Below are 26,900 nucleotides of genomic sequence, written 5' to 3'. Positions count from 1 at the left end.
TGCAGTTCCGAGTATGACGATTTGTGTAATTATTCACTTTGGTAGGTCAGTACACCCGATAGCGTATTGCACTGAACATAGAACTCTTTTGTTTCCTCACTTTGTGCACTATTCTTGTCCCTGAATTTTTCCATTTTATTTCTGTGTTTGTTTGCACGTATCCAATCTCCCCTTACACATACCTCTCTGTTTTAGCAGTGCTAACTTATCCAAAGCTGCTTGGGGTGCTCTTGGGAAGAGTGGGACTCAGTTGATGATCCGATCATTCGAACTGGGAGTCTTGTTTGTGCCTCGAATGTTTGTAAGTCGCTGCACATCGAGCACAACCCTCAAGGCCCCCAGAATGCACCAGGCTCACACTGACTTTTATATACTTATTTCAAAGGTGGCGAAAGCATATTTACGTGACACAGGCATTGATGGTACTTTTTGGCTGCCTGGCGTGAAACTCATTTACTTTTTGCATGAACTTTGACATCTTGCTTACACACTGACTCAAATAGGTCGAAACCAGTGTCTCATTGCCTGTAATTGTTTCCTGCTTCGTACACAGAAAAAAAACTCTCATGTCTTTTGCACTGGATCTGCAAACCCACCATCACTTGTGAACTAGAACCTTGCGTTTCCTGTGCCCTTTGACCTCCCTGTCCATTGTTACAGGGAAACAGGTAATAATGTCGTTTAGTCTGTGGGTTACTGAGTACAGTATGTTTGCTTGTCGTAACTTTAATGAATTACTAGACGACCTGTGAACCCGTTGTGACAGCGGTTGATGAAAAAAATATCATTTCAAAAGAAAAAAAAGATAGCTCCAGCTCACTATACCGCTGAGGTTGTTTGCATTGATCAAATAATCACAAAGAATACTTAACTGAATCTGGAATTGATTTTTTTTAAATAATTTTTTTCGTTGTCCAATTTGAATGAAACTTGATGTTGCGCGTCAATGTGAAAAAAAAAAAACCAGAAAAGAAAGTCGAAGAAATTATTGCGCTAATCTTCAAAACACAATTTTATTTATTAATCAACACGGAAGGAGTAGATCAAAATAGCGATGTTTATTTTATGCTTAAAAATAAATCGTTCTTTGTCTATACCAAATGTTTCAGATTTTTTTCAATAAACCATTTCAAAAAAAAGAGAAGATAGCTCCAACGAACCATACCGCTGAGGTTGTTTGTTTGCATTGATCAAATAATCCCGAAGAGTACTTGACTTAATCGGGAATTGATTTTTTAATAATTTTTTTCGTTGACCGATTTTAATGAAACTTGATACTGCACACCACAGGCAAATGGTGAGCAAGGTGGCACGAAAATTTTTGCGCTGTCATGTACCGTTTTGGCTGTATTTTGGGAACATACATACATACATACATACATACATACATACATACATATATATATATATATATATATATATATATAAACATATATGTATATATACATATATATATATATATATATATATATATATATATATATATATATATATACATACATACATACATACATACATACATACATACATACATACATACATACATACATACATATACAAGATGAGAGTTGAAGTGATGCTGGGAGAGAATAATTTTACTTTAGCACTGTGTGGAGATCTGGGATGGGGAGAGGTGTAAGTGGGATGGGTGAGTGGGAGTGGCTTTGTTTAAAATAAAATTTCGATTTTAGCAGATGTTTAAAAGTGCATTTTGTTTCCAGAAGGCTTAAAAACTCTCCCATGTGTACTGGAAGGGTTCTACACACATACACCAGTTGTGCAGCCTTGGGGCTGCTGGTTGCATCATTGGTAAGGGATGAGGCTATGCTGCTGATGTTTACCAGTACACTGGTGCCCCTGTTACCAGTACACTGTTGCTCATTTCGCCGACCTCGGAAGGATGACAGGCTGGTCAACCCCCTGGTGTTGATTCAGCAGCAGACTGGGCTCGAACTCAGGACTCTCGGATGCCAAGCCAGCCACCCAAACCGCGAAGCCAACGCCAGGCTTATTAAAGTTCTTGCACTCCAGACTTTTGTGGGTCCCTTTCTGTTTTTTTAATATCTATCTTCATACCAAGTCATTTCCTGTTTCCTGTCATACCAAGTGACGATTCCATTTCCACCTCACTATCCGAAAACATGGACCAACTTCTATCCTCTCATCTGAACTCTCTCTTCCTCATATGTGGTGACTTCAATTGCCATCATGCCAGTTGACTGGGTGTGGGTACCTCCCTCACCTACCAAGGCTTTTCAGCAAAAGTCTTCCGCGACTCATTGGGACTCACTCAATCGGTCAACGTCCAGACCCAGATCTCAACCAATGGTGCTCCATCTCTTCTGGATCTCATTTTGACCAATTTCCAAGAAAACGTCTGCTATTCTTCCTCGGCTCCAATCAGTTCTTCTGACCACGTCCTTGTGAAAGTAGACATCTTTCTGGTTGTTATTAGAGAACCTCCTCAGCCCCGTTGAGTCTGGCATTTCACTCAGGTTGACTGGCAGGTTCTTCAAGCAGCCATCAAACTTCGAGACTGGTCTCCCATCCCCATATCTACTTTCTCCAACATCAACTCATCCTGGGAATTCTTTAAAAGGAACTTACTTTCCCTCATGCGCAGATTTATCCCCTCTCATATTCAGTTGTCCTACCCTTCCTCCCACCCATGGTACACTGAAGCTTGCGGCGAGGCAGTTCTCCTGAAACAACTTGCCTTCGCCTCATAGAAGGCAAATCCAACTGAAGGCAATCTCAGTTTCTTACATAAAGCATGGGACAGGTGCGTGTCTACCCTGAGGAGAGCCAGGAAACATCATTCAAATCTCAAGTCTGATGTCTGAACTCTCAAACCAGTCTCCCTCCTCCAAATCCTGGTGGTGTCCAGTTAAGTATGTTTCTGGCGAATGTTCTCCCCTCTGTCCCAGTCCTTACCTCAAAATGGCCGCAGAGCTGACACTGGACGTGAAAAGGCTGAATGCCTTAACTCTGTGTTTGTTTCTAAATCTTGTGTCCGAAACCCAACGCTTTCTCTACCCATCTTACCCAGTCACACCCAGTTGTTCTTTGACTCTGTGTTCTTTTCTCCTGACAAGGTGGAGAGCTTGCTGTCAAATCTCGACTCTGATTCTGCAACTGGTCCAGACGGCATCAGCCCACGTGTCCTAAAACCCTAAACTAGCTGCTCTTGCTCACCCTATCTCTATTATATTCGCCCTCTCATTTACTCAAGGTCATCTGCCATCTGCTTGGAAATCAGCAAACATTACCACTCTGCATAAAAAAGTGCAAAAACAGATCCTTGCAACTACAGACCAATCAGCCTTCTCCCAATCATCAGCAAGGTTAGGGAAGCCATCATCGCTTCCAACATTAAATCCTTCCTCTTCTCCAAAGGTCTGATTTCTGATCATCAATTTTGATTCAGACCAGGTCACTCTTCCCTGGACTTTCAGCTCCTGCTTTCCCAACAAAGGATGGAGGTCCTCATTGCCAGACATGAGAATAGAGCCATCTTCCTAGACATATCATGTGCTTTTGATACGGTCTGGCACCCTGCCCTGCTCACCAAACTCTCTTCCTATGGTATCCAAGGAATTCTCAACTCATGGCTCGCAGACTTCCTCTCCTGTCGCAGTCAATGTGTGGCTCTTGATGGAATTCTCATCCCCTTTTCCTTTACAGACTGGAGTTCCTCAATGCAGTGTTCTGGGCCCAGTGCTTTTTTTCTGGTTTTCATCAATGATCTGTCTGACTGGAAAATTCTCTTTATCTCGTTGCTGATGACTCCACCTTCTGCCACACCATCTGTCATCCCTCAGATCGGCAAGCAGCAGCTTCTTCACTCTCTGAAGATCTGGGTAAAATCACAAGCTGGTCCAATACGTGGGACATGTCCTTCAAGCCTGGCAAATCTCACACTCTCACATTGTCTCTCTGAAAGGACCGTCTGGAAGAAAAGCCCCCATCTACTTTCTCAACAGTCCTCTTGAAGAAGGCTTCTCATTCAAACTTTTGGGCGTCAATATCTGCGATGATCTTTCCCGGGAAAGCCACATCTCCAAGGTGGCCTCCAGAGCCAGTCGTGATGGGAATCCTACATCGTGCAAAGTCCTTCCTTGGCACACCTGAACTCGACCACATACAAAGCTTTCATCCACAGCCTGATGGAGTACTACTCTCCCCTCTGGGCTGGTGCTCCCTCCTCTCACCTTTCTCAGCTTCACGCTGTGGAAACCAAGGCATTTAGATCATTGGTGTCTGCTGTGATGAGGCTGAGTCTTTGGGTCTCTCACTCTCTCACTGCAGGCAGGTCGGTGGTCTTTGTCTTCTACCATCTTTTCTCCGGCCTTGCCCCCCACCCCACCCCCGCTCAGTCTGCTGTCTGTCCCGAACATATTTCTACAGGGCGCTCAAGGTCTGCCATCAACCCCTTTCTGGTTGAACTACCAAAATCAAGAATCACTGCTCACCTTCATTGTGTCATTCCTCTTTTTTTCCCCCACCTTTGGAACAAACCCCCTCACTCTATTCAATCACACTCTTCCCTCCAGCTCTTCAAACCATCTGTTATCTTCCCCCATCCAAAAGCAGGATCTTTTCTACCCCCATTAATCCAACCCAAACCCAGTTCCTTTATATTCCCTGCTTTCCTTCCTGAAAGTCCCTGTAGTGTCCATCGTGTTTATCCCGTGTACCCTGCCCCATCCCTCTCCTTTCCACAGATCTCCTCATGTGTCTATTCCACACTGTTTTGTGCTTCCCTCTCCCATCCCTCATGTCTTCTGCTGCCCTTTTTATATGTTCTGTGTGTTCGCTCTTATGCGAACTTTGACATTGAATGTATAAATAATAATAATAATAAAAATAAAGTCATTGTCCATCATGGATGGTCATTTTGCTCTGAAGCAAAAGCTTTGTTCAATTCTTCCATCTCGGATGACGTCTCTCAAACTAGAACAGCACGCAGCAGAGCAAATACCTCACACTCTACATACCTCACAGAAAGCCAACACACTCTACAATCTCTGATCGACCAGTGCTCCAGAATCCTCCCCTCACCATCATTGAAAAACCACTATGTTTGACAGTTGGCTGCAATCGGTTCAAAGAGAACTCTTGACTGGGAAGTCTCCAGACCCACTCCACAAGGGAAATCTACATGTCCACTCTCAGAAAATTGAGCAAGTTGGGACTCATCTGAAAAAAAATGACAGTTTTGCCAAAACTCCAAGGGTCTGTTGGCCATCTCGTCAACCCACTTCTTTCTCCTTTGAATGTTGGGTGGTCCAAGAAGAGATTTTCTCCTCGCTGCTCTCTCCCATAGTAGCCCAACTGATGACGGTACCACATGACAATTATTGAGCTAACTTGGACCTGCCTTGCAACGGGGAGTTTTCTCAATGTTCCACTTGACAGCTCGAAGACACCTATCTGAAGGCCCAGATTGCCCAGACCAGGAAGCTGTAGATTCCGTGCCTTCGCTGGTGAATTGCACAATCATCTGATTGACCGTATAAAGTGGAATTCCAAGGTTCTGAGTGATCTGATGCTGGCTAACTCCACCTTCCGATTGGCCAACAATTCGTCCTCTTTCAAAATCGCAGTTTGTGTGCTCCCTGGTTCGAGGCATAGTTCATTGTCATACAAGACCCAGGAACTCGTTCCTGCAAATATATAGTTGAATATTAGTACAAATCACCAAGTAAAACTTGCTTTATACAGATGAAATGAATAAATTTCAGGTGTCTATTTACTTCTTTCATGTCTCTCTAGTTCCGGGGAGATTATGGGATGGCGCGAAGTCATTCCGTCCGTCCGTCTATCCACAAACATGTGCAACTTCTCTGAAACTACAAACACAATTTCGATGAAACTTGTCCACAGCCTTCAACACACGTGATGTTCCAAAGTTTGTTCATGGGATTAAAAAAAATTGGCCCCTAAAGGTGTCTACGGGGGGTTTACCCCAAAATAGATATTTGCTTTCTTCTCAGAAACTACACTTGCAATCTTGATGAAACTTGACCAAACCCTTCAAAACCTGTGATTTACTAAAGTTTGTCCACGACATCTAGAAAAAAAAATTGGCATCCAGCAGGGTATCAGGGGGTAGGTTGCCCACCAAGATATGTATTTGCTTTCTTCTCCGAAACTACAAACACAACTTTGATGAAACTTGAGCACAACATTCACTCTTCATGAGGCACTAAAGTTTGTTCAAGACATTGAATAAAGCATGGTCTCAGGGGTTTTACGGGGGGGGGGGGGTTGCCCCCCTCCCCCAAATCGGTATTTTCTCTCTTGTTGGAAACTGCACACACAATATTGATGAAACTTGACCACAACCTTCATCACCCATGATGTACCAAAGTTTGTTCACGGCATTAAAAACAATCCACAGGTATTTACTTTCCTATTCGTTAAATATTTTGTGGGTTATCCACACCTTCAGTGGTTCCCTGGTTTTCTTATCCAGTTGCAACAAGGTGAGCACCCAGGGGTATTGCCCCTATTTTTTATGTCATGTTATGATGTAACTGCATTTCAAGCAGATGGAAGATGATCTCGGCCAAATGTTGGAGTGAAAAGGGCAGAGAGAGAGAGAGAGGATGTGCAAGAGCAACAGAGCAAGTTTTCAAGACATGTAAGCTGATGCCATCCAGTGGAGTTGCATGATGACTCTGGCCTTGCAGCATCTGATCGAGTTCCATGATTCTTCTGTTCTGTTCTTCCATCAAGTTTCGTGAGAATCCGTCCACAACTTTTTGAAAATTCGTGCAATATGTCTTTTTGGTCCGATATATCATTAGTGAAGAATTACTTTTAAAATTCTAGGATCACGATTAATATCTTCACTAAAATCTAAGCATTTCGTCCTTGCCACACACCCAAGCTGTCCACCATTTTGCATTCGAATCCGTCCACAACTTTTTGAGATATCCTCCATACAAACAGACAGACAATCAGACGTGAAAGCACTTTCAGTGGTGGAGGTGACTATGATTGGGTGTTGGAACAGCCACAGCGGCACTTGGAAAGTCCCGATGAGAAAAGGGGATTCTCAACATCATCAATGATATTAATTTTTATTGAAATAAAATTATCAGAGAGGACAGAGTTCCATTTCCTGTCAAAATCATTCCTCTCACCAGTCCCAATAAATTTGCGTCATGTCACCAGTCTCAAAAGAATTCCGATGCACAATCGCAGTAATTTCGGATCCACGCCGTCCCTTGTTCCTCTTCTACTGATTTCTCAACGATTGAAAAATCCTCCCAATGACAATTTCAGGATCCTGTAGAATCGTTTGAACGAATCAAAAACGAATAAACATTCCATGAGAGTTATCACATCATGAAGCACGATTTCCCAAGAAACAACCACCACGTCGTCCTCTTCCTCATACTCCAGGTCCTGTTTCGAGTTGTCGTCTTCCATGTCCTCCAGAAATTCTATGGGATGAGGGAGACACGTGTCAATACAAAGAAAAATATATTTAATAACAAGATCAGATGGAGGGAAACCCAACGTAGTTTGATTCTTGTTTTTATTAAGTTCCTCATTGTGGTATTAAATGGTGACAGTCGTTCCCCAAGTGTGAGAGTGTGATGATAATGAAGCTAACATCACCTTGTTAAAACATGAATCACAAGGAACCCGAACACAAAATAATTTATCAACAATTCATTCCAATAAACCTGTTGACCTGCTGTGAACAAATGATTGAGCACAATTTCATGACATAAAGAAGGATCAAAAAGAAAGTTCACAGGAAATATAAAACATCGTTACCAGGTGCAGGGCTCTCCTCCAGATGATCATTCCCAGTGCAGGAAGACTCCATTGTGGGACACTTCAGTGGTGCTTGTGTCTGCCCTGGAGGTGTCCCTGTTGGAGCCTTCAATGGCAACATGTTGGAAAACTTCGTCTAGCGCAAGAACCTAAAAAATAATAATATAAAAAAGGTGATTTCAAAAAAACATCCATTTGGTCTGACTGGAGTCGTCGGCCGTTCAAAAGTTTATTCTTCCTCAACCAATGGAGACTAGTTATTATACCACATGGTGTCCTTCATTGGACTTCCCATCTTCCTCCCACAACCCCAACACTCCTTCCTCACTCTCTTCCCTCCCACACCTCCTCTCTCCCTCACACCTCCACCACCACTTTTGGTACTCTCCCCACACCAATCCCACAATTCCTTCCCCATTCCCTCCTCCCCCCCCCCACACCCCCCAATTCATTTCCTCCAAACTTACAGATTCCGTTGAGGTTTTGTTCTCCGAGATCTTTACTTTCCCCCAATCTCTACAGCAGATTGTTCTTCACCAAGTCTGGAGGATTGTGGTGTGGGAAAAGGAAGGAATGATGCAACAAAACGGAGTGATTTCATTTCATTCTTTTTTATTGTCCAAGTGAAAGATGGAAATTTTTCATCCACTGCCAATTCAAAAAGGGTTCATCACAATCTTTTCACATCAGTGTGAAACATGTGAATTTAATTAGAGACAAATGATTGTCTAAAAGAACAGAACAAGGGAAGTGGAGCACCAAGGGGAATGTCTGAACAATTAAAACTCAAAGAAACGTGAAGTGTGTGTGATGGGTTTTACATCGTGTGAACCTTCTACACGTCACGTTTCTCATACAAGGTACAAATCAGGGGAACGATTGTCCGTAATACACACCGGACAATCTTCCTGGGTCTTTCCGATTCATTATCATTCTCCTTTAACGAATTACCCAAACATTCAAATCAAATTGAAAATGAGAATACTTTGAATCAAAGATTGATGGAAAAGAACCAAAATGCCAAATGCCATTACTGATATGAAACTCATTCAATATCCTTAACAAGAACAATCTTTGGTTTGATTGACAATCCAACACTTGGGAATTCCTGCTGAATTTGAATGAGTTATCAATCACTGTGTCCCAATACTTATGCTGAAAAACTTTGTTTTTGAGCATCAGTGTCATGTAGGGGTGGCTTAATTACTCGATTCGTGGTCGCAATCAAAGGACAATTGCTGACAGATGGACGCATGCATGCATGCCGAGACCGAGCTGCTGTGACGTGGATGAGGTCCATGAGCAACAAGCTTCTACCCTGCATTGACTTCAATACTCCTCCACTTCGCTTCGTGTCCTCAACCAACTCAGTCCACTCTCCAACCATCTCCACCTTCTTGATATCCATCCTCACACAACATTCCCATCTCAACCTTGGTCTCTCTACTTTCCTCCTACCTTGCTTCCTCAACAAATGTGCTTTCTTTACCATTTTCTCTTCCTCCATCCATACCGAGTGTTCAGCCAACTTCAGCTGGCTTTTTACCAATCTCCCTGTCAAGCACATGTGCACACCAATCTGCTCCCTCGTTTCATCCATCCTCCTTCTATCCACCCTCTTCACTTTCGCAATCCTAATCCAGTCGTCTCACAAACTTGCAAACCTTGTTGTTGTCTGTCAGTGTCACCATTTCGAGAATAAAGATAGGCCGGCATCACACAAGACACTAATACTTTCCCTTTCAATTCTCCTGATATCTTTCTATCTGCCATTTTCCCTTCCACCCTCCTCCAAGCACTCCAACCTATCTGAATCCTCTTCCATACTTCTGCCTCCAAATCACCATCCTCAGTCACTGTTCCCCTCAGATAGCCACATATGCAGATTATGTCACCGAATGCCAGATTTTTCACCCAAAATGTTTCGGATCATTGTCAGTTGATTGTGTACTGGTGGGGTGTGATTACACATTGTGTAAGCATACAAATAAAACCGTGCTTCCCCCATTGTCACAGGTAACTCACCTGCATTTGATTTTTCATGTTTTTTTTTCATTTATTTATATTTTCATTCATGGATGTTGTCCGACGATTCTGTGATGTTTTTTCTCAGTGTACCGGTTTCTATGTCCATCGGCACGCACCGAATCCCATGGGGGGTGGGGGGCAGTGGGGGAGGAGAGGCTGGTACTGGGAGACCCAGGATGGACATGGCCAGCTGGCAGTACATTGGATAGATGGACAACCCACTCCCCAAGCTGTACTGCAGCTACTGGCTTGTTCTTGTCCCAAAAGGTGCAAGCTTCCCAAATGTGTACCACGTGGTCACTAACCAGACCATAGAGTCATTGGGTCACCAAACTTTTGCCTGATGTTGGCTTCATGGTTAGGGAGGTGGTCTTGGGATCCGAGTATCCTGAGTTCAAATCCCAATCGCTGTTGAATTAATACCAGGTGGGGTTGACTCTGCCTGTCATCCTTCCGAGACAAAATGAGTGCCAGCTTGCTGGTATCCTGTGTCGAATTGGCAACCCGCCCAGAATTGTGTCCAATAGCCAAGGAGACTGCTGAGGCAGCACCAATGCTCTGCACAGAGTATGGTCCTCATTGTTGGATGGATGGATGGATGGATGGATGGATGGATGTCCCCAAACTTGAATCAATTTCACCAAGAATGTTACATTCCAATTTCATTCATAAAATCGTCGAGAAGCGTCATTTGAGGGTCTTTGTATAAAATGGGGAACAAACTTGTTAACAGGTGTCAGATATGATTGTAAATAGGATCAAAACGTTGGGAAAGGGTTCCTGTGATAAATTATTGATGAATCACGTGATCTGGGTTTAAGACGTCTTTAAGTTATTAAACATATGATTAATTCAGAAATCATAATCATAAACGAGATGATTTTTAAAAACTTCATTTTCAGCGGTTTTCGGAGGTTATTTCAACCACGTTTGAAAGGTCATTGTGATCATTATATTCATCACTGGTGGATAATTTTATACCATTATATGAGGAATTTAATATCCTTGGCAACAACATACAAAGATTTTATGAAAATACTTGAATACATTCTTAATACACCATAAAATGATGACCCAAGATGCATTGTGGGTGAAAAATCTGGCAATCGGTGACCTGAGGGGGTTAGGGTTGTTTACCGAGTGTTAAAACCGAGATGGTAAAGAGCTTCACACTGGTATCAAACATTTAACATCTCAAGGGACACGAGCCTTGATAAAAAACACCATTAGCCTCACGGTGTCTGATTGATACCGATGATGAAAATGTTGGGGTCTGGATCAAGGGCTATTACTCTCCACCACAACAACCAGATCATTCACATGCAACATCCTCCCCAAATACCCTTCATTTTTACCCTCCTGATGATCAGCTCCATCACCATGATGAACATGAGAGGGAGAGAGAGCTTCCATGCCTCAACCTGATGTTCACACTGAACTCATCCAACATCCCAGGATCAACCACCTTGTACATCCCCTCCACCAGAACAACTTCTGCTTCTCCCAATCCCATCCACCTCAGTATCGCCATCACCGTCTCTCTCGGGACAAGTCTCAGTGTGAACATCCCATCCGTCAACCTCTTCCATTAATACACCATTATATTATTGCGGTTCTCGGAACCATATGCATTCAAACATACAGGTGCCCTGAAGTTAGTTATGCCGTTCAGTATATGTGTGGACAGAATCCCTCCTTGTGTATAGTGGGAATTTGAAGGGGTGTGTTGCGATCTTTTTTTTAGTTAGGGTAATTAATCTTTATTTCCCCTCTTATTTGAACCACAGTACCTTTTTCTCGCTTTCCGAGGCGAAATCTTTGTGAGGTCACTTTTTTTTGGAGAGTGCAGTCACGCGTGGAGGGGGCGGGCTCCCGGCATGGCCGAAATTCCGCCGAGAAGGGGCGGACCATGGAGGCCCTGTCCAATTAGGGCGGACAGTGACATCAGTTTTGACCAAGGCCCCACCTCGCTGAGGGAGGGGGATGGACTACAAAGGGACCCTCTGAGACGCGTGTTCGTTGGAGTTCAGTGAAAAGGCTCAGTTGAGTTCTGCATTCGCTGGGGCATTCGTTGGAGTTTTGCTGGAGTCTTGACATTGGTGTATGAGGAGGATTGACAGACTGAGAGCTTTTTCACGAGTCTGTGGGTGGTGGTGCATGGCCGTTCTTCGTTGGTGGAGCGATCCGTCTGGTCGATTCTGATAACGCCCGAGGACACCCGACCTCGACTGGGTCTCTCGCTGGGTCCTGTCCGCGACCCTGATCCCCACCCTAGGATCCACGGACACGAGCCCCACGCATGACTGCGGGCCGATCTGCACGACCATTGGCTGGTGCCGCACCACGGATCACCCCCTCCCTCCAACGTGCAGGTACCCAGCCGAGCCGCGACCCCAGCTCGTCTCTCTCCCTGGCTGCGAGGTTCCTTGGAATTCACCTGGGTTTTATTTTCGTCTGTGTGTGTGGCACCATTTGCCAAGTACAACTGCGTAAGTGTTTTCGATCATTGTAAATCTCATGTATATCCGCGATAAGCTTGCTGTAAATAAAACAATTGCAGAAATATTCCCAGTTCGTTTCTGTCCTTTCTTTCATTGGTCCAGCATGGTTCGTATCTGAGTTTTCGCCGGGTATTTGTTCCCGTTAATCTGCTCATCCAAGCCGGCACGGCTTTGGCAGTTCCACTCGACTGCACCTGAACCGGAGTTGGTAGTCAGTAGGTGGAACTCTACCGCAATCGGTAGTGTGACCCGGTTCGAGCAAGACGTGCCGAGGGCGTGGTTCCCCGGTAGATGACACCGCGTAGTTAATTAGGTAAATTGGTTCAAGACAAAAAGATCCTGCACTACGTGGTGTAGTTATTGGCATCCACGGTCGGTTAAGCAACCCACCGCCTCACGGAGTTATCCGTGAGCAATGGCCGACAATTCCAGGAGTCTGGTGGGAGACGACGTAACTTCCCCCACTTCGCGGTCATTCTCGCCACCGGTCCCCGGCCCACATCAATTTATTTGATAACACGACATGATGACTTGTACTGAGCAATCACTTTTATGTGAAGAAAACAACATAAAGAGCAATCAGATATTGCAGATCCTCACCAGGACTTGTTTTGTTTGGTGTTTGTGTGGTTTTTTGTGGTGTATTTTGTGTGGCATTTGTGTACTGGTGTGTTACGTAATTAATAAGAGACATAACAAGAACTGCCACTTCATAACCTCTCACAGAGATTACCGGGTTCCAACAGGTCCATCTTTGATAGGACACCTGACCCTGACCCATTTGATTGTACACCTGACCCTGACCCATTTGATGAGATACCTGACCCTGACCCATTTGATTGGATCCCTGACCCATTTGTTTGGATACCTGACCCTGACCCATTTGATTAGATACCTGACCTTGACCCATTTGATTGGATCCCTGACCCTGACCCATTTGATTGGATACCTGACCTTGACCCATTTGATTGGATCGCTGACCAATTTGATGAGATACTTGACCCATTTGATTGAAAACCTGACCCTGACCCATTTGATTGTATACCTGACCCTGACGCATTTGATGAGATACCTGACCCTAACTCATTTTATTGGATCCCTGACCCATTTGATTGGATACCTGTCCCTGACCCATTTGATTGGATACCTGACCCTGACCCATTTGATTGGATACCTGACCCTCACCCTTGACGTTTTAAAATTATTATTCATCATTCAATTCTACAAAATACAAAACAATCAATTATCTGTAATATGTACTTATCAATCATCTGTAACATCTACTTACTCTGCTCAGATGGATCATCAAGAGTTGATCTTTTTCCAGGAAACTCCTTCGTTGGACACATCCATTGGTTTTGTGGACGCCATGGGTGAGTCCATGTTGGTCGTTCTCTTCAGCAAGTTTTTAGAACTTTGTTCTCAGGACCAACCTGGAAATGACATGTTAGAAAAGGGCATTCAAGATCATGTGGTAAGAGAACCAGGGATTGTATAACGATAGTTTCCAATCAAATACCAACCATCACTTTAGTCTTCTTGATGGTTGTGTGCAGTGAACAGTAGGGGAGGGTTGGGGTGCTTTAACCAAGACATGGAGTTCCACTCTCAGTACTGAACACAATTAAACGTTTTAATGAGGACAAAATTTGTACCAAACCACCCATCACAACCAAACCACACAGCACAACCAAACCAACCAGCACAACCAAACCACCCAGCATAACCAAACCACCCAGCACAACCAAACCACCCAGCACAACCAAACCAACCAGCACAACCAAACCACCCAGCAAAACCAACACAACGAAATCACCTCCCATAACCAAATAATGTTCTTCCAATCTTTAGAATGAACTTTCAAACGTATCTACCTCCTCGAACACCTGGTGGTGCCTTGTTAAGTCTATCTTTGGAGTACGCTCCCCTTACATCCCTTCCCTCTCTTTAAATGGCAGCACAGCCGACTGTGCTCGTGAGAGGCCGAACGTCTCAATTCTATGATCGCTTCCACGAGCCTTGACTGTGTAAACAAAAATAATTTACATACAGCACCCCAGTGAATGACCCCAAATCCCCCATCCCTTTTTCATTACCACAGCAGGTTGTTCGAGACTTTTCAAGATGGTGATCGATGGTTCCTCACGAGGTTGGTGTTCAGAACTGTTCATCCAAGGCATCCAAGAAAGGTTTAAAATGCCAAAATATCCCACGACCGCGATATACAGAACAGAGGTCTGCATGGTGGTGCTCTCAGTCCGTGAGTAATCCGGTCTACATGACAAAGATGTTCCGTTTCGCACATTATGACGTCACAATCTGCAACACCATTCCGTTTGACATTCGATTGTGAAGCATTGTTTATTTGAAAAATATTTATTTGTTATTTTTATCATGAATATTTGAGCATTTTCGTCGTAAACCCAATGAGATATTTTAATTTTTGACGATTTAGATCTTTTTAAAAATGTATTCCACGTGTGTTCAAACACATGATGTGCAGGTCAGAGATCAACATGGTCCGTGGATCGCGTTTATGTCCATATTACGTCACACAAGGACATTTTTTAAATTCATGTTTCCCTCTCCAATGGTGTTTCGTATGTTGCCTGTGGCTGCTGGTTGCATCATTTCTGGAAACCTGGCTGTACTGCTGATGCAGTGCCCCTGTTACCAGTAAGCTTATATTTCACTGACCTTGGTCGAATAACAAGCTAACCATAAAGCGAACAGCAAATTTCCCTCTCCAATAACCACAATAAACAATTTAACCCTCACATTCATACCCAACCCAAACCGTCAAATGAAAACCCATGTTACAAACTCCATCAATCATTTCACAGATAATTTATTGAATTCAACGAATGTCTTGAGAATGAACTGTCATGCCTTTCAAATGTGAAGATGTCGGAATGGGAAGAAAGCTCTTTCCAGCACTTTCTTCATCTTGCTGAAAAATGATAAATAAATAAATAAATACATTGCTTTTCTTATATCGAAATAAATAATAGATCATTTAACTGATGTTGAACCAAATGAACTGACCTCTCATCAAGCACCATCCAACGTAGAACTCCAAAGGTCCCAAAAGTAGAACCCACAAGCAGAGTCTCCAAGGCAGAAATATTTTCCTGACTTTTTTTCAGAAAGTTCATTCGGGGTGATCAGAGAAATTCTGACCACAGAAACTGGTTGCAGCTCAGCAAACTGGTTAAGGTGAGCTGAGAGTTTGGAGGAAGTTCAGCAAAATGGTTGAGGTGAGCTGAGGTGTAATGTGGAGGCAGTTCAGCCAACTGACAAAGGTGAGTTGAGGTGTAATCTGGAGGCAGCTCAGCCAACAGTTAAAGGTTGAGCTGAGGTGTAATGTGGAGGCAGCTCAGCCAACTGGCAAAGGTGAGTTGAGGTGTAATGTGGAGGCAGCTCAGCCAACTGGTGAAGGTGAGCTGAGGTGTAATGTGGTGGCAGCTCAGCCAACTGTAAAGATGAGCTGAGGTGCAATCCGGATGCAGCTCAGCCAACTGGTCAAGGTGAGCCGAGTTGTTACGTGGAGGCAGTTCAACCAACTGGTGAAGGTGAGCTGAGGTGTAATGTGGAGGCAGCTCAGCCAACTGGTCAAGGTGAGCTGAGTTGTAATGTGGTGGCACGTCAGCCAACTGGTAAAGGTCAGCTGAGGTGTAATCTGAATGCAGCTCAGCCAACTGGTCAAGGTGAGCTGAGTTGTAATGTGGAGGCAGCTCAGCCAACTGGTGAAGGTGAGCTGAGGTGTAATGTGGTGGCAGTTCAACCAACTGGTGAAGGTGAGCTGAGGTGTAATGTGGAAGCAGCTCAGCCAACTGGTGAAGGTGAGCTGAGGTGTAATGTGGTGGCATGTCAGCCAACTGGTAAAGGTCAGCTGAGGTGTAATCTGAATGCAGCTCAGCCAACTGGTCAAGGTGAGCTGAGGTGTAATGTGGTGGCAGTTCAACCAACTGGTGAAGGTGAGCTGAGGTGTAATGTGGAAGCAGCTCAGCCAACTGGTGAAGGTGAGCTGAGGTGTAATGTGGTGGCATGTCAGCCAACTGGTAAAGGTCAGCTGAGGTGTAATCTGAATGCAGCTCAGCCAACTGGTCAAGGTGAGCTGAGTTGTAATGTGGAGGCAGCTCAGCCAACTGGTGAAGGTGAGCTGAGGTGCAATCTAGACACAGCTCACCCAACTGGTCAAGGTGAGCTGAGGTGTAATGTGGAGGCAGCTCAGCCAACTGGTGAAGGTGAGCTGAGGTGTAATGTGGAGGCAGCTCAGCCAACTGGTAAAGGTGAGCTGAGGTGTAATGTGGATGCAGCTCAGCCAACTGGTGAAGGTGAGCTGAGGTGTAATGTGGAGGCAGCTCAGCCAACTGGTAAAGGTCGGCTGAAGTGTAATTTGGAGGCAGCTCAGCCAACTGGTCAAGGTGGGCTGAGGTGTAATCTGGACGCAGCTCAACCAACTGGTCAAGGTGAGCTGAGGTGTAATGTGGTGGCAGGTCAGCCAACTGGTAAAGATCCGCTGAGGTGTAATCTGAATGCAGCTCAGCCAACTGGTCAACGTGAGCTGAGGTGTAATGTGGAGGCAGCTCAGCCAACTGGTCAAGGTGAGCTGAGGCATAATGTGGAGGCGGCTCAGCCAACTGGTCAAGTTGAGCTGACGTGTCACATGGAAGCAGGTCAGCCAACCGGTTAAGGTGAGGTGACATCAGAGGACGTTCAGCAGCCTGTTTCAGGTGAGCTGAAGGAAGAACCTCAGCAGAATCTGCTTGCTGTTCTTTTTTCCTTGTAGTATTCAATCAAATTTCGAAGTAGGTGTGGATGTATGCTGAAATATCTTTCCAGCAGTGGGTAGGTTTCCTGCCAAAGGCAGTGAATGCACGTGCATGTTGAGCTGAGAAAAGAAAACAGAAAGATCGATGACAGATGAACTTTGTGTCAATCTTTGCTATCAATTATAATCATATCCTTGCGAGACAATAACTTTTCATATTTACCTCTTTGGCTGCTGTTGAGAGGTTTCCAAATTTTGGTCACTACCCTGAGAAACAGGAGGCTTGGTCTGAACCACTGAAGCTGTTGCTCCGGTCTGAACCACTGAGGCTGTTGCTGTTATTTGAACCACTGAGGCTGTTGCTGTTGTTTGAACCACTGAGGCTGTTGCTGTTGTTTGAACCACTGAGGCTGTTGCTGTTCTTGGCCTGGGATTGTACACCCATCCTGAAGATGAAAACAGTTCAGGGATCAGCGATGATGTGGTAAAATTAACTTATTTTTGATGTTGGGATTGATAAGCAGCTTTTATTGTCGAGGAGCCAACTTCCAAAAGGGGGCAACAAATAGGGAAATGTAGCACACTGAGCACACAAAAGGTTTGACTTCATATCCTGTTAGGTGATCTCTTGGGAACATTCTCAGGTATCTTGTATAGTTGGATTGGGGTTTAAATATTTTTCTATATCTTGGTTTCTGAAGGGGGGTCATGCGGGGGTCAATCCACCATTTTCATACATTTGGAATAAGAGGGAACGTGTGTTCAAATTACCATGAAATGTTATTATCTTTCCTATTGGATTGAAACTGGTGTCAAAATATTAATCTTCACTTTGAATGCTCTTTCTGTCTCGACCTTTCTGAGTTGATCTTTTATTCATCGACACTAAAAAGTGTTTGTGCGTGTGTGTGTGTGTGTGTGTGTGTGTGTGTGTGTGTGTGTGTGTGTGCGTGTGTGTGTGTGTGTGTGTGTGTGTGTGTGTGTGTGTGTGCGCGCGCGTGTGTGCGTGTGCGCGCGTGTGTGCGTGTGTGTGTGTGTGTGTGCGTGTGCATGTGCGCGCGTGCGCGCGCGCGTGTGTGTGTGTGTGTGTGTGTGTGTGTGTGTGTGTGTGTGTGTGTGTGTGTGTGTGTGTGTGTGTGTGTGTGTGTGTCGCCTTCATCACTCCAAAACCATGAAACCGAGGAACCCCAAACTTTGCACGCACACTTCGAACTCCAAGAAAGTGTGTGAGTGAAAATTAGGTGTTTGGGTTCATTTAAAAACCCCTTTTGAAGATAATTAATGGCCTTATTTAATTATGTCCTTTATCAAGGCGTCATCTTTGATCAGCTCTCTCTCAGCGTGCTGGGGTGTTAATTCACCATTTTGTTTGGCCGATTCATGCACACCTTACTTTGGAAACACAATCGACTCTCACTGACTTATTGAAGTATATCATCAAAATATTACATCAAATTTCACATTCGGATCTCGTGGTCTAAATAAGTGTCAAAATCTGGAGTGAAATCTGAAAATTTTAACAAATGTGCAATTTTTATAACTGAGTGAATTTATTTTAGCAAAGCATTAAGCTTAATCTTTTCTACTGTTCAGACGATTATATTTCATGAAGAAAAGGTTAAGGAACGTGCACAAAGTGGAACTTCATTGTGTGTCACACCATGCTCTCTCGTCTGCTTTTGCAAAGCACGATAATACAGTCGGCAGGAGTCCATTTTTTTTGGCAATTACTTTCACAGTTTTTCTTTTCACCGTTTTGTGTGATCTGCTTTCATTACAAATTATTAACATAAAGATACTGAGAGTTGCTGCAGAGTTGCAGGTCGCTCAACCCACCGTGGACGCCAATAACTCAAACACGTGACTTAGGGTCCTCCGTCAGTTAATCCGGTTACCTAAAAATAACGTGATTTAATTACCGGGGAACATGCCCTCAGTACGCCTTGTCTGGACCGGATCACTCTACCGGACCGGATCACTTTACCGGATCAGATGCAGCCGAGCGACATTTCAAGGACATACTGGCAAAGAGGAACGGATCGTTGGGAATAAAGTCCCGACTAAGCTAAGATTCAGATCATGCTGGATCAATGGAGGAAAAGACAAAAATGAGCAGGGACCATTTCTAATAATAATTTATGTACAATGGGGGCGAGGAAAAGTATGTGGTACGGGGAATAGGTTTATTGGGGTGTGTTGTGCAGAGATAGGGAAGAGAGGTGTGGTGTAGAAATAACAAGCAACTTATGAAAGTGGACGCAGAGCAGACCTAACCCGAAAATAATAATAACGATCTTCTGCAGGCATACTTACATAGACAGATGTCAGGACACACACACACACTGACACACACAGACACAGAAAACCCGATCAAGAGGAATTGAAAGCAAGACAGGAGATGAGTGAGGCTATGGTCTCTCGGTACCTCTGTATAATTGATAAGCATTCCCCGAACGCACCACCAATATGTTTGGGGAGAATGCTCCATGGCGCAGTACCCCCTGACAGCTGGCGCATCGTCTCATGCTTCGGGCAGCTCGTGTCGTGACAGTGGGCATGAAGGAGGGGCTTGAGTTGGGAGGGTGGAGTCAGCATCGTGTAGGCGGACAAGAGGAGGAGGAGTCCAGTGATGACGACAGAAGGCGGAGTCAAGACCAGCTTGAGCGGGAGGTGAGACAGGACAGAGAGAGAAGGAGGATCCGCTCGGACCTTTATAGGCCCTGCAGCGCAGGGCGGGGGGGGCACCCGAAACTCGGGTTTGTCACCCGAATCGGGTGCTCTGATTGGCCCCGACCCCCTGCGCGGCCCGGCCGCGATGGCTGGAAGTAGCAACATTCCACTTCCGGCAAGGTGATCCCATGCCACAAAGATGTCTTCCTCCGTCCTCACGACTTGATACGAATTGCCCACACCGAACTCCGCACCATGAATCGCGTTGCACGAACCCCCGGGCCATGCCCTGACTACCGGCCGAGAGTGGCGTCAGTCCCGCACACCTACTCGGGCACCCCGCCAGCGCTGGCCAACATGCCCACTCCATGTGTGCCAACATGGTCCGAGCTGTACAACATGCCTCTGTCAGATCACAGTTTTGTTGGCCGTAGAGGCGAGAAGGTAAGATGTTATGGCAAACCCATGCACAGACAGTAATATGTGTCCATTCGTGCCCGGCTCTGTATGATAAAGTGACGTAAGCAGCGCACGGGTCTGCCTTTGAGAGCACGTTCCATACAACATCTTCCGTTCCGATCCGCCATGACGCATGTGGCCAGCGCTCGCCCGATTCTGCTATCGTGTGCACGGGGCGAAACCTGATCGATATAATTAGTCCAGAAATGGGTTGAAAGGAACGCGCCGCTTGTGCCTTGCACACTCTCAACCCGCGCAGAGTGGCACGGGGTTGTCTTTCTCATATCGGCCTCGGTACGCGTTCCGTGCAGCGTCGGTGTCATGTTGAGTACATTTCCCATCCATTGGGCAGAAACTACCGCTGTGTGTGCGTTTGGCAGGCTGTTTTTTCTACGGAGGGGTGTGGGTGTAATGCTTGTTGGCCCTTAGCTGAGGACCCATCTCACAGCGAAGGGCCCACGTGGCTCAGATTTACCTTAGGAATAATCAGAAACGAAAAGTAGGAATAAAGTTAGAAATGAAATGAAGAAGGAATGATGTAAGCAAACCGAGCTTTGAGATCCTCACAACGCATGCCCCTGTTGTCCCGCGAGACAAAAGGGAAGGGACTATCTACACGTATATTAATGGAATAACTGTCTTGGGACCACTATCTGTTGGATGCATGCGGTTCTGAGAACAGCAACTGCAATGTATCAGGCAGGGAAAGCAGTTTGAATGCACCATCAATTTTTTTATTGTGCTCCACACACAGAAACCTCAGAACCATTCATGAGCTCAGCCTCCTAATGCCGCCATGTTCCTGCCTCGCGATGACCGCACTTCCGGTTGATCTCATACATGAATACATGACATCTCCCCCCTCCCATTAAGTGTGAAAATGCATTAAAGATGAACACAAGAGTAATGAAGACACTCGGAAGTAATACAAAGATCATGAATATATGAGTAACGGCAACAAATCAAGGTGGATTGGCGCCTTTGGAACTCTTGATGCTCGTCGGGGTACAAAGCCAACAGATGCTGGTGGCGCTGCAACAGCGTTATTGGGGTCAGCCTCAGGGAGTGGTGCAGTACCATCTGCAGCACCAACGTCGCTCTTCACAGGTTCAGGGAGTGGCAAGACATCATTTGTGAAGATGACAGGATCACAAGACCGATACCGGACATGATCAAGGTGTCTCCGGACGACTCGATTGTCCTCGAATTCGATCTTGTAAGACAATGGTCCCTCGTTTTTGTTAACCTTTCCTGGTCGCCAAGCCTTTCCACAACCAAGGTTTTTCACAAGCACCGGGTCCATGATGTTTTCGAGCGCTGCATTGCATGTTTGTCATGATGAAGTCTCTGTTTCCACTGATTTTGATGCACGACCGACACCACGTCTGGTCTTAGACAATCCAGTCGTGTACACAAACGTCGTTTCATCAGCAGCTCAGGTGGTGTCACCCCCGTTGTGGTGTGGGGAGTGATGTGATGAGTGAAAAGCAAACGTGATAGTCTGGTCTGAAGGCTTCCACCGTGTATCTTATTTAGACCAGACTTGACGAAACTCACAGAGCTTTCGGAGAGTCCATTTGAAGCTTGATGGTGTGGGCTCACAAACTTGTGAATTATACCGTTCAGGTGGGTGAATTCAGTGAACTCAGAGCTTGAGAAACAGGTTCCATTGCCAGTGACTATCATGCGTGGCAAACCATGAGTGGCAAAGCACTGGCACAGCCTCTCTATCGTCGTGTGTGAGGTTGCTGTATGTGTTACAAAGGCATCGATCCATTTCGTGTGAGCATTTGTAACAATAAGAATCATACGGCCGTCGATGGGTCCAGCATAGTCAAGATGAATCCTCTGCCATGGTTCAGTGGGCCATTCCCAGGGATGCATTGGCGACTTTGCAGGGGCGTTTTGACTGCTTTGGCACGGATAACAATGTTTCACACGCTGTTCCATGTCAGAGTCAAGGTGAGGCCACCAGACATAGTTCTGTGCCAGTGATTTCATTCTTACAATGCCTGGATGACAATCGTGAAGCTGATCCAAAATCTTTGTGCGCAAGATTTGGGGAATGACCACTCGCCATCCCCACAGCAAGCAGCCATTCTCGACACTTCGTTCATTCTACCTAGCCTTGTACTAATACAATTCAGGGTCAGCATCGTGTCGAAGGCCCCACCATTGCCCAGTCGCATGAATGACCTTGGAAAGAAATGGGTCACGCCTGATGTAGGTCTGTATCTGGTTGGCATCGGTTGGGTTGTCATTCAAAAATTCCATGAGATATCACGCTGCCAAGTGCAGGGGAGTTAATCACTCTGTCTGGAAGTGGCAGGTGACTCATGGCGTCTGCATTTGAAATTGTGGAGTCAGGTCTGTACGTAATGTCATAATCATATGCCGAGAGTGTAAGTGACCAGCGTATGATCCGAGGCGGTAAGATCTCTGAGGTCGCTTTTGTTGGACCAAACAAACTAATCAGTTGTCTGTGGTCTATGTAAATCGTGAATTGTCGACCGAAGACGTACTGGTGAAATTTTTAAACTCTGAATACAATGCCAAGTCCTTCTTTGTCCAGCTGACTGTAGTTCTTCTCAGCTGGGGACAGTGTACGAGATGCGAATGTGATTGGTCTCTCTGTGCGATCTGGCATGATGTGTGACAAAACAGCACCAACCCCATACTGATTCGCATCACACGACAGGACCACGACTTTGTCTGGGTCGTAGTGAACTAGCACATTTGAAGACTGCAGCATGTCTTTTGACTTCTGGAAGGCTGATGACTCTGCAATGTCCCATTTCCAGTTGATGCCTTTTTTTATCAGGCAATACAGTGGGCCAAGCATGGTAGCAATGTTTGGGATATACCTGCTGTTGTGCTGCAGCATGCCAATGTAAGCCTTGAGTTCAGAAATGTTGGTCGGAACTGGGGCGTCTTTGATTGCTCTGATCTTCTCTTCAGTGGGATATAAGCCTTCGGCATCAATACGATGGCCCAAATGGGTCACAGACGGAACCATGAACTCTCACTTGTTTCTCCGCAGGCGTAGTCCAGAGTCGAAGATAATGCGTAGCACATGTTCGAGGTTGTCACAATGATGATGCTCTGAGCGGCCAGTGACTAGGATGTCATCTTGGGAAACAACAACGCGTGGTTCAGCATTGAAGAGGCTATCCATACAACGTTGGTAGATTCCTGGTGCAGATTTGACACCAAAACTCAGGCGGTTGTATCTGTAGAGCTCCCGATGCATGTTGATGGTGAGATATTCTTTGGAATCCTCATCCAGAACGACTTGTAGGTAGGCCGATCTCATGTCAAGCTTGGTGAAGGACTGTCCTCCGCTCAGTTTTGCGTATAAGTCATCGATCCTTGGTATGGGATATTTGTCCAAGGTGGAACATTTGTTGATTGACATTTTGTAATCCCCACAAAGTCATATCGATTTGTCTGCCTTCACAACAGGAACAACTGGAGCAGCCCAATTTGAGTACTGAACTGACTCAATGAGACCTAACTTTTCCAGTCTGGCTAATTCTGCATCAACCTTCTCTTGTAAGGCGAGAGGAACTGGGCGTGCTTTGCAGAAAATTGGCTTCACATCTTCCTCAGCATTGAGCTTAGCAGTGAAACCTTTCAATGTCCCGAGTTCATCCTTGAAGACGTCCGGGTATCTCGTGAGGAAGTGCTGCAGTACCTCCGCGAGGAGAAGCCTGCAGTCGATGGATGTGTTCCCAATTGAGTTTGACAACATCGAGCTAGTTTCGTCTGAGAAGTGTGGGTCCATCCCGGGGATGATCAAGAGTTGTAATTGGTGAGTGTTGTTGCTTCGGTTACTATGACATCACACAACCTGCTGGCTTGTATTGACTCTCCGGTATATGTAGTGAGTCGTATTGGGGACCAACGGAGGCTGGGTTGTTCAGAATCCCCCCACAGGTTGCGGTAAGTTGCTTCATTCATGAGTGAGACGGCAGCATCCGTGTCTACCTCCATTTCCATGGTCCATCCGTCGAAATCTATGATAACCAGTATAGGAGTAGACTGTCTGCCAGTATTTGTGTGGAAAAGGTCAGACGACTCATCACTGTGGCTGTTTGGGCTGTCTCCATCAGTCATGTCTTCCTGGTTATGCTCTGAGTCAAGGAGGTGGGTTTTGCATTTGTCTCTCCTTGCCGTCCGTTCTTGAGACGAGCAGGCAGAGGCAATATGACCCACCTTGTGTCAGTCGTTGCAAGCGGAATTCTTGAAACGACACGTAGTGGGAGAATGCTCACCGTTGCAGCGGAAACAACACTTACCTGCACCAGCCACCAAGCAGTTTCCAGGCGTTTTGGCGTCGGATTTTCTGGTTTGATGTTGTTCCACGCGATTGACAGATGACAGGTCAGCTCCAGGCTGGTACGCGATGGAGCGAGTAATATCTGCAGCATTTTTGTCTGCACACTCCATTGCGATAGCGATGTCTTTACCACTGGAAAATGTCAGAGTCCGTAAAGCAAGTAGGCGCCGGCGAATTCGATCTTGTTACACTCCCACTACGAGCAAGTCCCTCAGCATGTCGTCAAATGGAGAACCAAACTGGCAATGCTGGGCAAGGTGTTTCAGGTGACCTATAAATGCCGAAATGGACTGTGTCGGGGTTTGGCGACACATGTAAAAATTGAATCGACTCACAATGACTGAGAGTGGAGGTTCGCAGTGCTCCTTCATCGCTGCCACAAGCTCGACGTGTGTTAAATCCATCATGGTCCTGGGCATGGTGGGATTCTTCAGAATCGTAAATGTCTCGCTGCCCAAACCGACATCATGATCGCTTTCTTCCTGGAATCATCCTCTATGCCGTTAGCCTGGTATGAATACTGTCGAACTGTAGAATGCGCAGGTTGAACTGGTCAATATAGCCGAGGGACATGGTGATCGAGTAGCGTATGCAGGGACATGTCGAGTTGCTCGGTCAACAGATAACTGTAATAGCTCAACTTACTTTCCACGCGCTCACAAGAATCCCATCCTCGTCGCCATGTAATGTCTCAAGCAGGGGAAGCAGTTTGAATGCACCAACAATCTTTTATTGTGCTCCACACACAGAAACTTCAGAACCATTTGATCAACATGACGTGATCGATATTGTGGGTGATTATGTCCTGTTTTGGTTAAATTTGATGAAGATGATGTGATCGATATTGTTGGTGTTTATCTCCTGTATTGGTCAAATGTGATCAAGATGATGTGATCGATGTTGTTAGTGATTATGTTTTGGTTAAATTTTCTGGGAAATCATGTTTATCATGATATTGTCATGATGGAGATAATTGACGGTGATGAAGGAAAGTCCATGACAAAAGATCAGATTGCTCCGGGACTAAAATACTGATTCAATGAAATATCTTGGTTCCTGGGGACACACAACTTATATGAAGTTCACCAAGGCACCGTTGTTAGAAAGTGTCATCTACTCCTCTGGCAACGGGAACAAAGAATGTGAAATGTTATTCAACATACCCCATCATCCCCCACATTGAACGACATTTCTCTGCTGAAATAAATTTTTTGTTCATCTTCACGAACGTGAAGGGCAAAAGCTTAAAGCACCAAAACGACTTTACGTTTTAATTTAAACCTTTAATAAAGTTCTTCATGGAAAGTTTGTTTTTCATTCTTTTGGCTTTTTTACCGGAACGGGGAATGTTGAACTCCAACGTACCGGGATACATCTTGTGGTGTTCACAGTCCAACCTGTTTGCCTCGTCGTAGAAGGGTCGTTGTTGTTCGTCTGAGAGGGAGCGCCATGTCACCCCCAGGGCTTTGCTCACCTCCCCATTTACAGCTCCTGGCATCATGTTGGCCGTTTGTTGCCGGTTTAACTTCGCAAACACCATGAAGGCGTTCATGGGTCTCTTGATGCGATCTCCGCGTTGGCGTATCGGTGGCATCTTGATCTGCTCAACGACGAGGATAAAAGCAATGATGAAAGCAAGGCAAAGTTAGAGGGAGATGTGCGGGTTCACTTTGATTCAGGTTCACGCATTCGGGGACATTCATCATCATTTCCATAACATGATAACATAAGGACATTTTAATGATACTATCTGAACGTCCACCACCGACTGAATTTGTTTCACTATCAGTAGTTTATCCGTGCTGGAGTTCAAACATATTGAGGGTAATGAGAATATTCGTACGAATTTGTTGTTCATAACGGACATCAACCAACTCTGGATGTAGTACCTTGATCTCAGATATTAATAAGTCTCCCAATCACCTCCTCGCTCCTCTTCCTTGAATGGATTCCTTCCACAACACTCTTTGCTTTCTCTCCCCTTTATTTCTCGATTATCTTTGATGAGATATCGGAAAACGCTGCTTGTAGGAATCGCACAGCCACAAAGTTTGAAAATGTCAGTTGTTTGTCTGGTTGCCAGGGTAACAAGAGGCACGGTCTTTGTGATGCAACAAGCATTGTGACGCACAGTTCAAACCGGTTGATAATGATAATATGAGTTATTTTGAAGGGAATTATAAAGCAGGATCAGAAGGGAATTATAAATTGGATTGCTCTGTCTCCCAAAATGTAACTTTAAATGCTGAGTGTTGGCAAGAAAGCAGCACGGACCATTTTTAAAGTATTTGCCATGACCCAGCAGGGATTCGAACCGCGGACCTCCCAGACTCAG

At 45.2% G+C, this 26,900-nt stretch overlaps 1 protein-coding gene and 2 long non-coding RNA genes across 3 annotated transcripts in view; 1 reads left to right on the top strand and 2 right to left on the bottom strand.

Annotated features, from left to right (window-relative positions):
• Positions 1-26,900, top strand: part of LOC147023863 (uncharacterized) — a 57,575-nt gene that overhangs the window by 1,710 nt on the left and 28,965 nt on the right. Inside the window, exons 1-3 of the long non-coding RNA XR_015060406.1 lie at positions 1-301; positions 554-668; positions 14,425-14,583. The exon at positions 1-301 is cut by the window's left edge and continues 1,710 nt beyond it. This is a non-coding gene — a long non-coding RNA (uncharacterized LOC147023863). The remainder of the gene's footprint in view (positions 302-553; positions 669-14,424; positions 14,584-26,900) is intronic.
• On the bottom strand, positions 8,250-14,543 carry LOC147023865 (uncharacterized). The gene is made up of 3 exons (XR_015060408.1): positions 14,420-14,543; positions 13,612-13,756; positions 8,250-8,336 (listed from the first exon to the last, which is right to left on the bottom strand). It is a non-coding gene; the product is annotated as an uncharacterized LOC147023865 (long non-coding RNA).
• Positions 15,213-26,160, bottom strand: LOC147023864 (uncharacterized). The gene is made up of 4 exons (XM_085889745.1): positions 25,931-26,160; positions 17,321-17,543; positions 15,369-17,217; positions 15,213-15,273 (listed from the first exon to the last, which is right to left on the bottom strand). The coding sequence occupies exon 3, from the start codon at positions 17,030-17,032 to the stop codon at positions 15,665-15,667; it is 1,368 nt and encodes a 455-aa protein (XP_085745871.1). The 5' UTR covers positions 17,033-17,217; positions 17,321-17,543; positions 25,931-26,160; the 3' UTR covers positions 15,213-15,273; positions 15,369-15,664.

This window comes from Eptatretus burgeri, chromosome 7 (genome assembly GCF_056783735.1).
Source record: "Eptatretus burgeri isolate ZD-2024b chromosome 7, Ebu_testis_v1, whole genome shotgun sequence".
Classification (NCBI taxonomy): domain Eukaryota; kingdom Metazoa; phylum Chordata; class Myxini; order Myxiniformes; family Myxinidae; genus Eptatretus; species Eptatretus burgeri.
This window is presented reverse-complemented; position numbering and strand designations above follow the sequence as displayed.

Coding starts and splice junctions, on each gene's coding strand:
- LOC147023864 (XM_085889745.1), bottom strand. CDS start 17,032: ATGTCACCTCACCTTAACCGGTTGGCTGACCTGCTTCCATGTGACACG.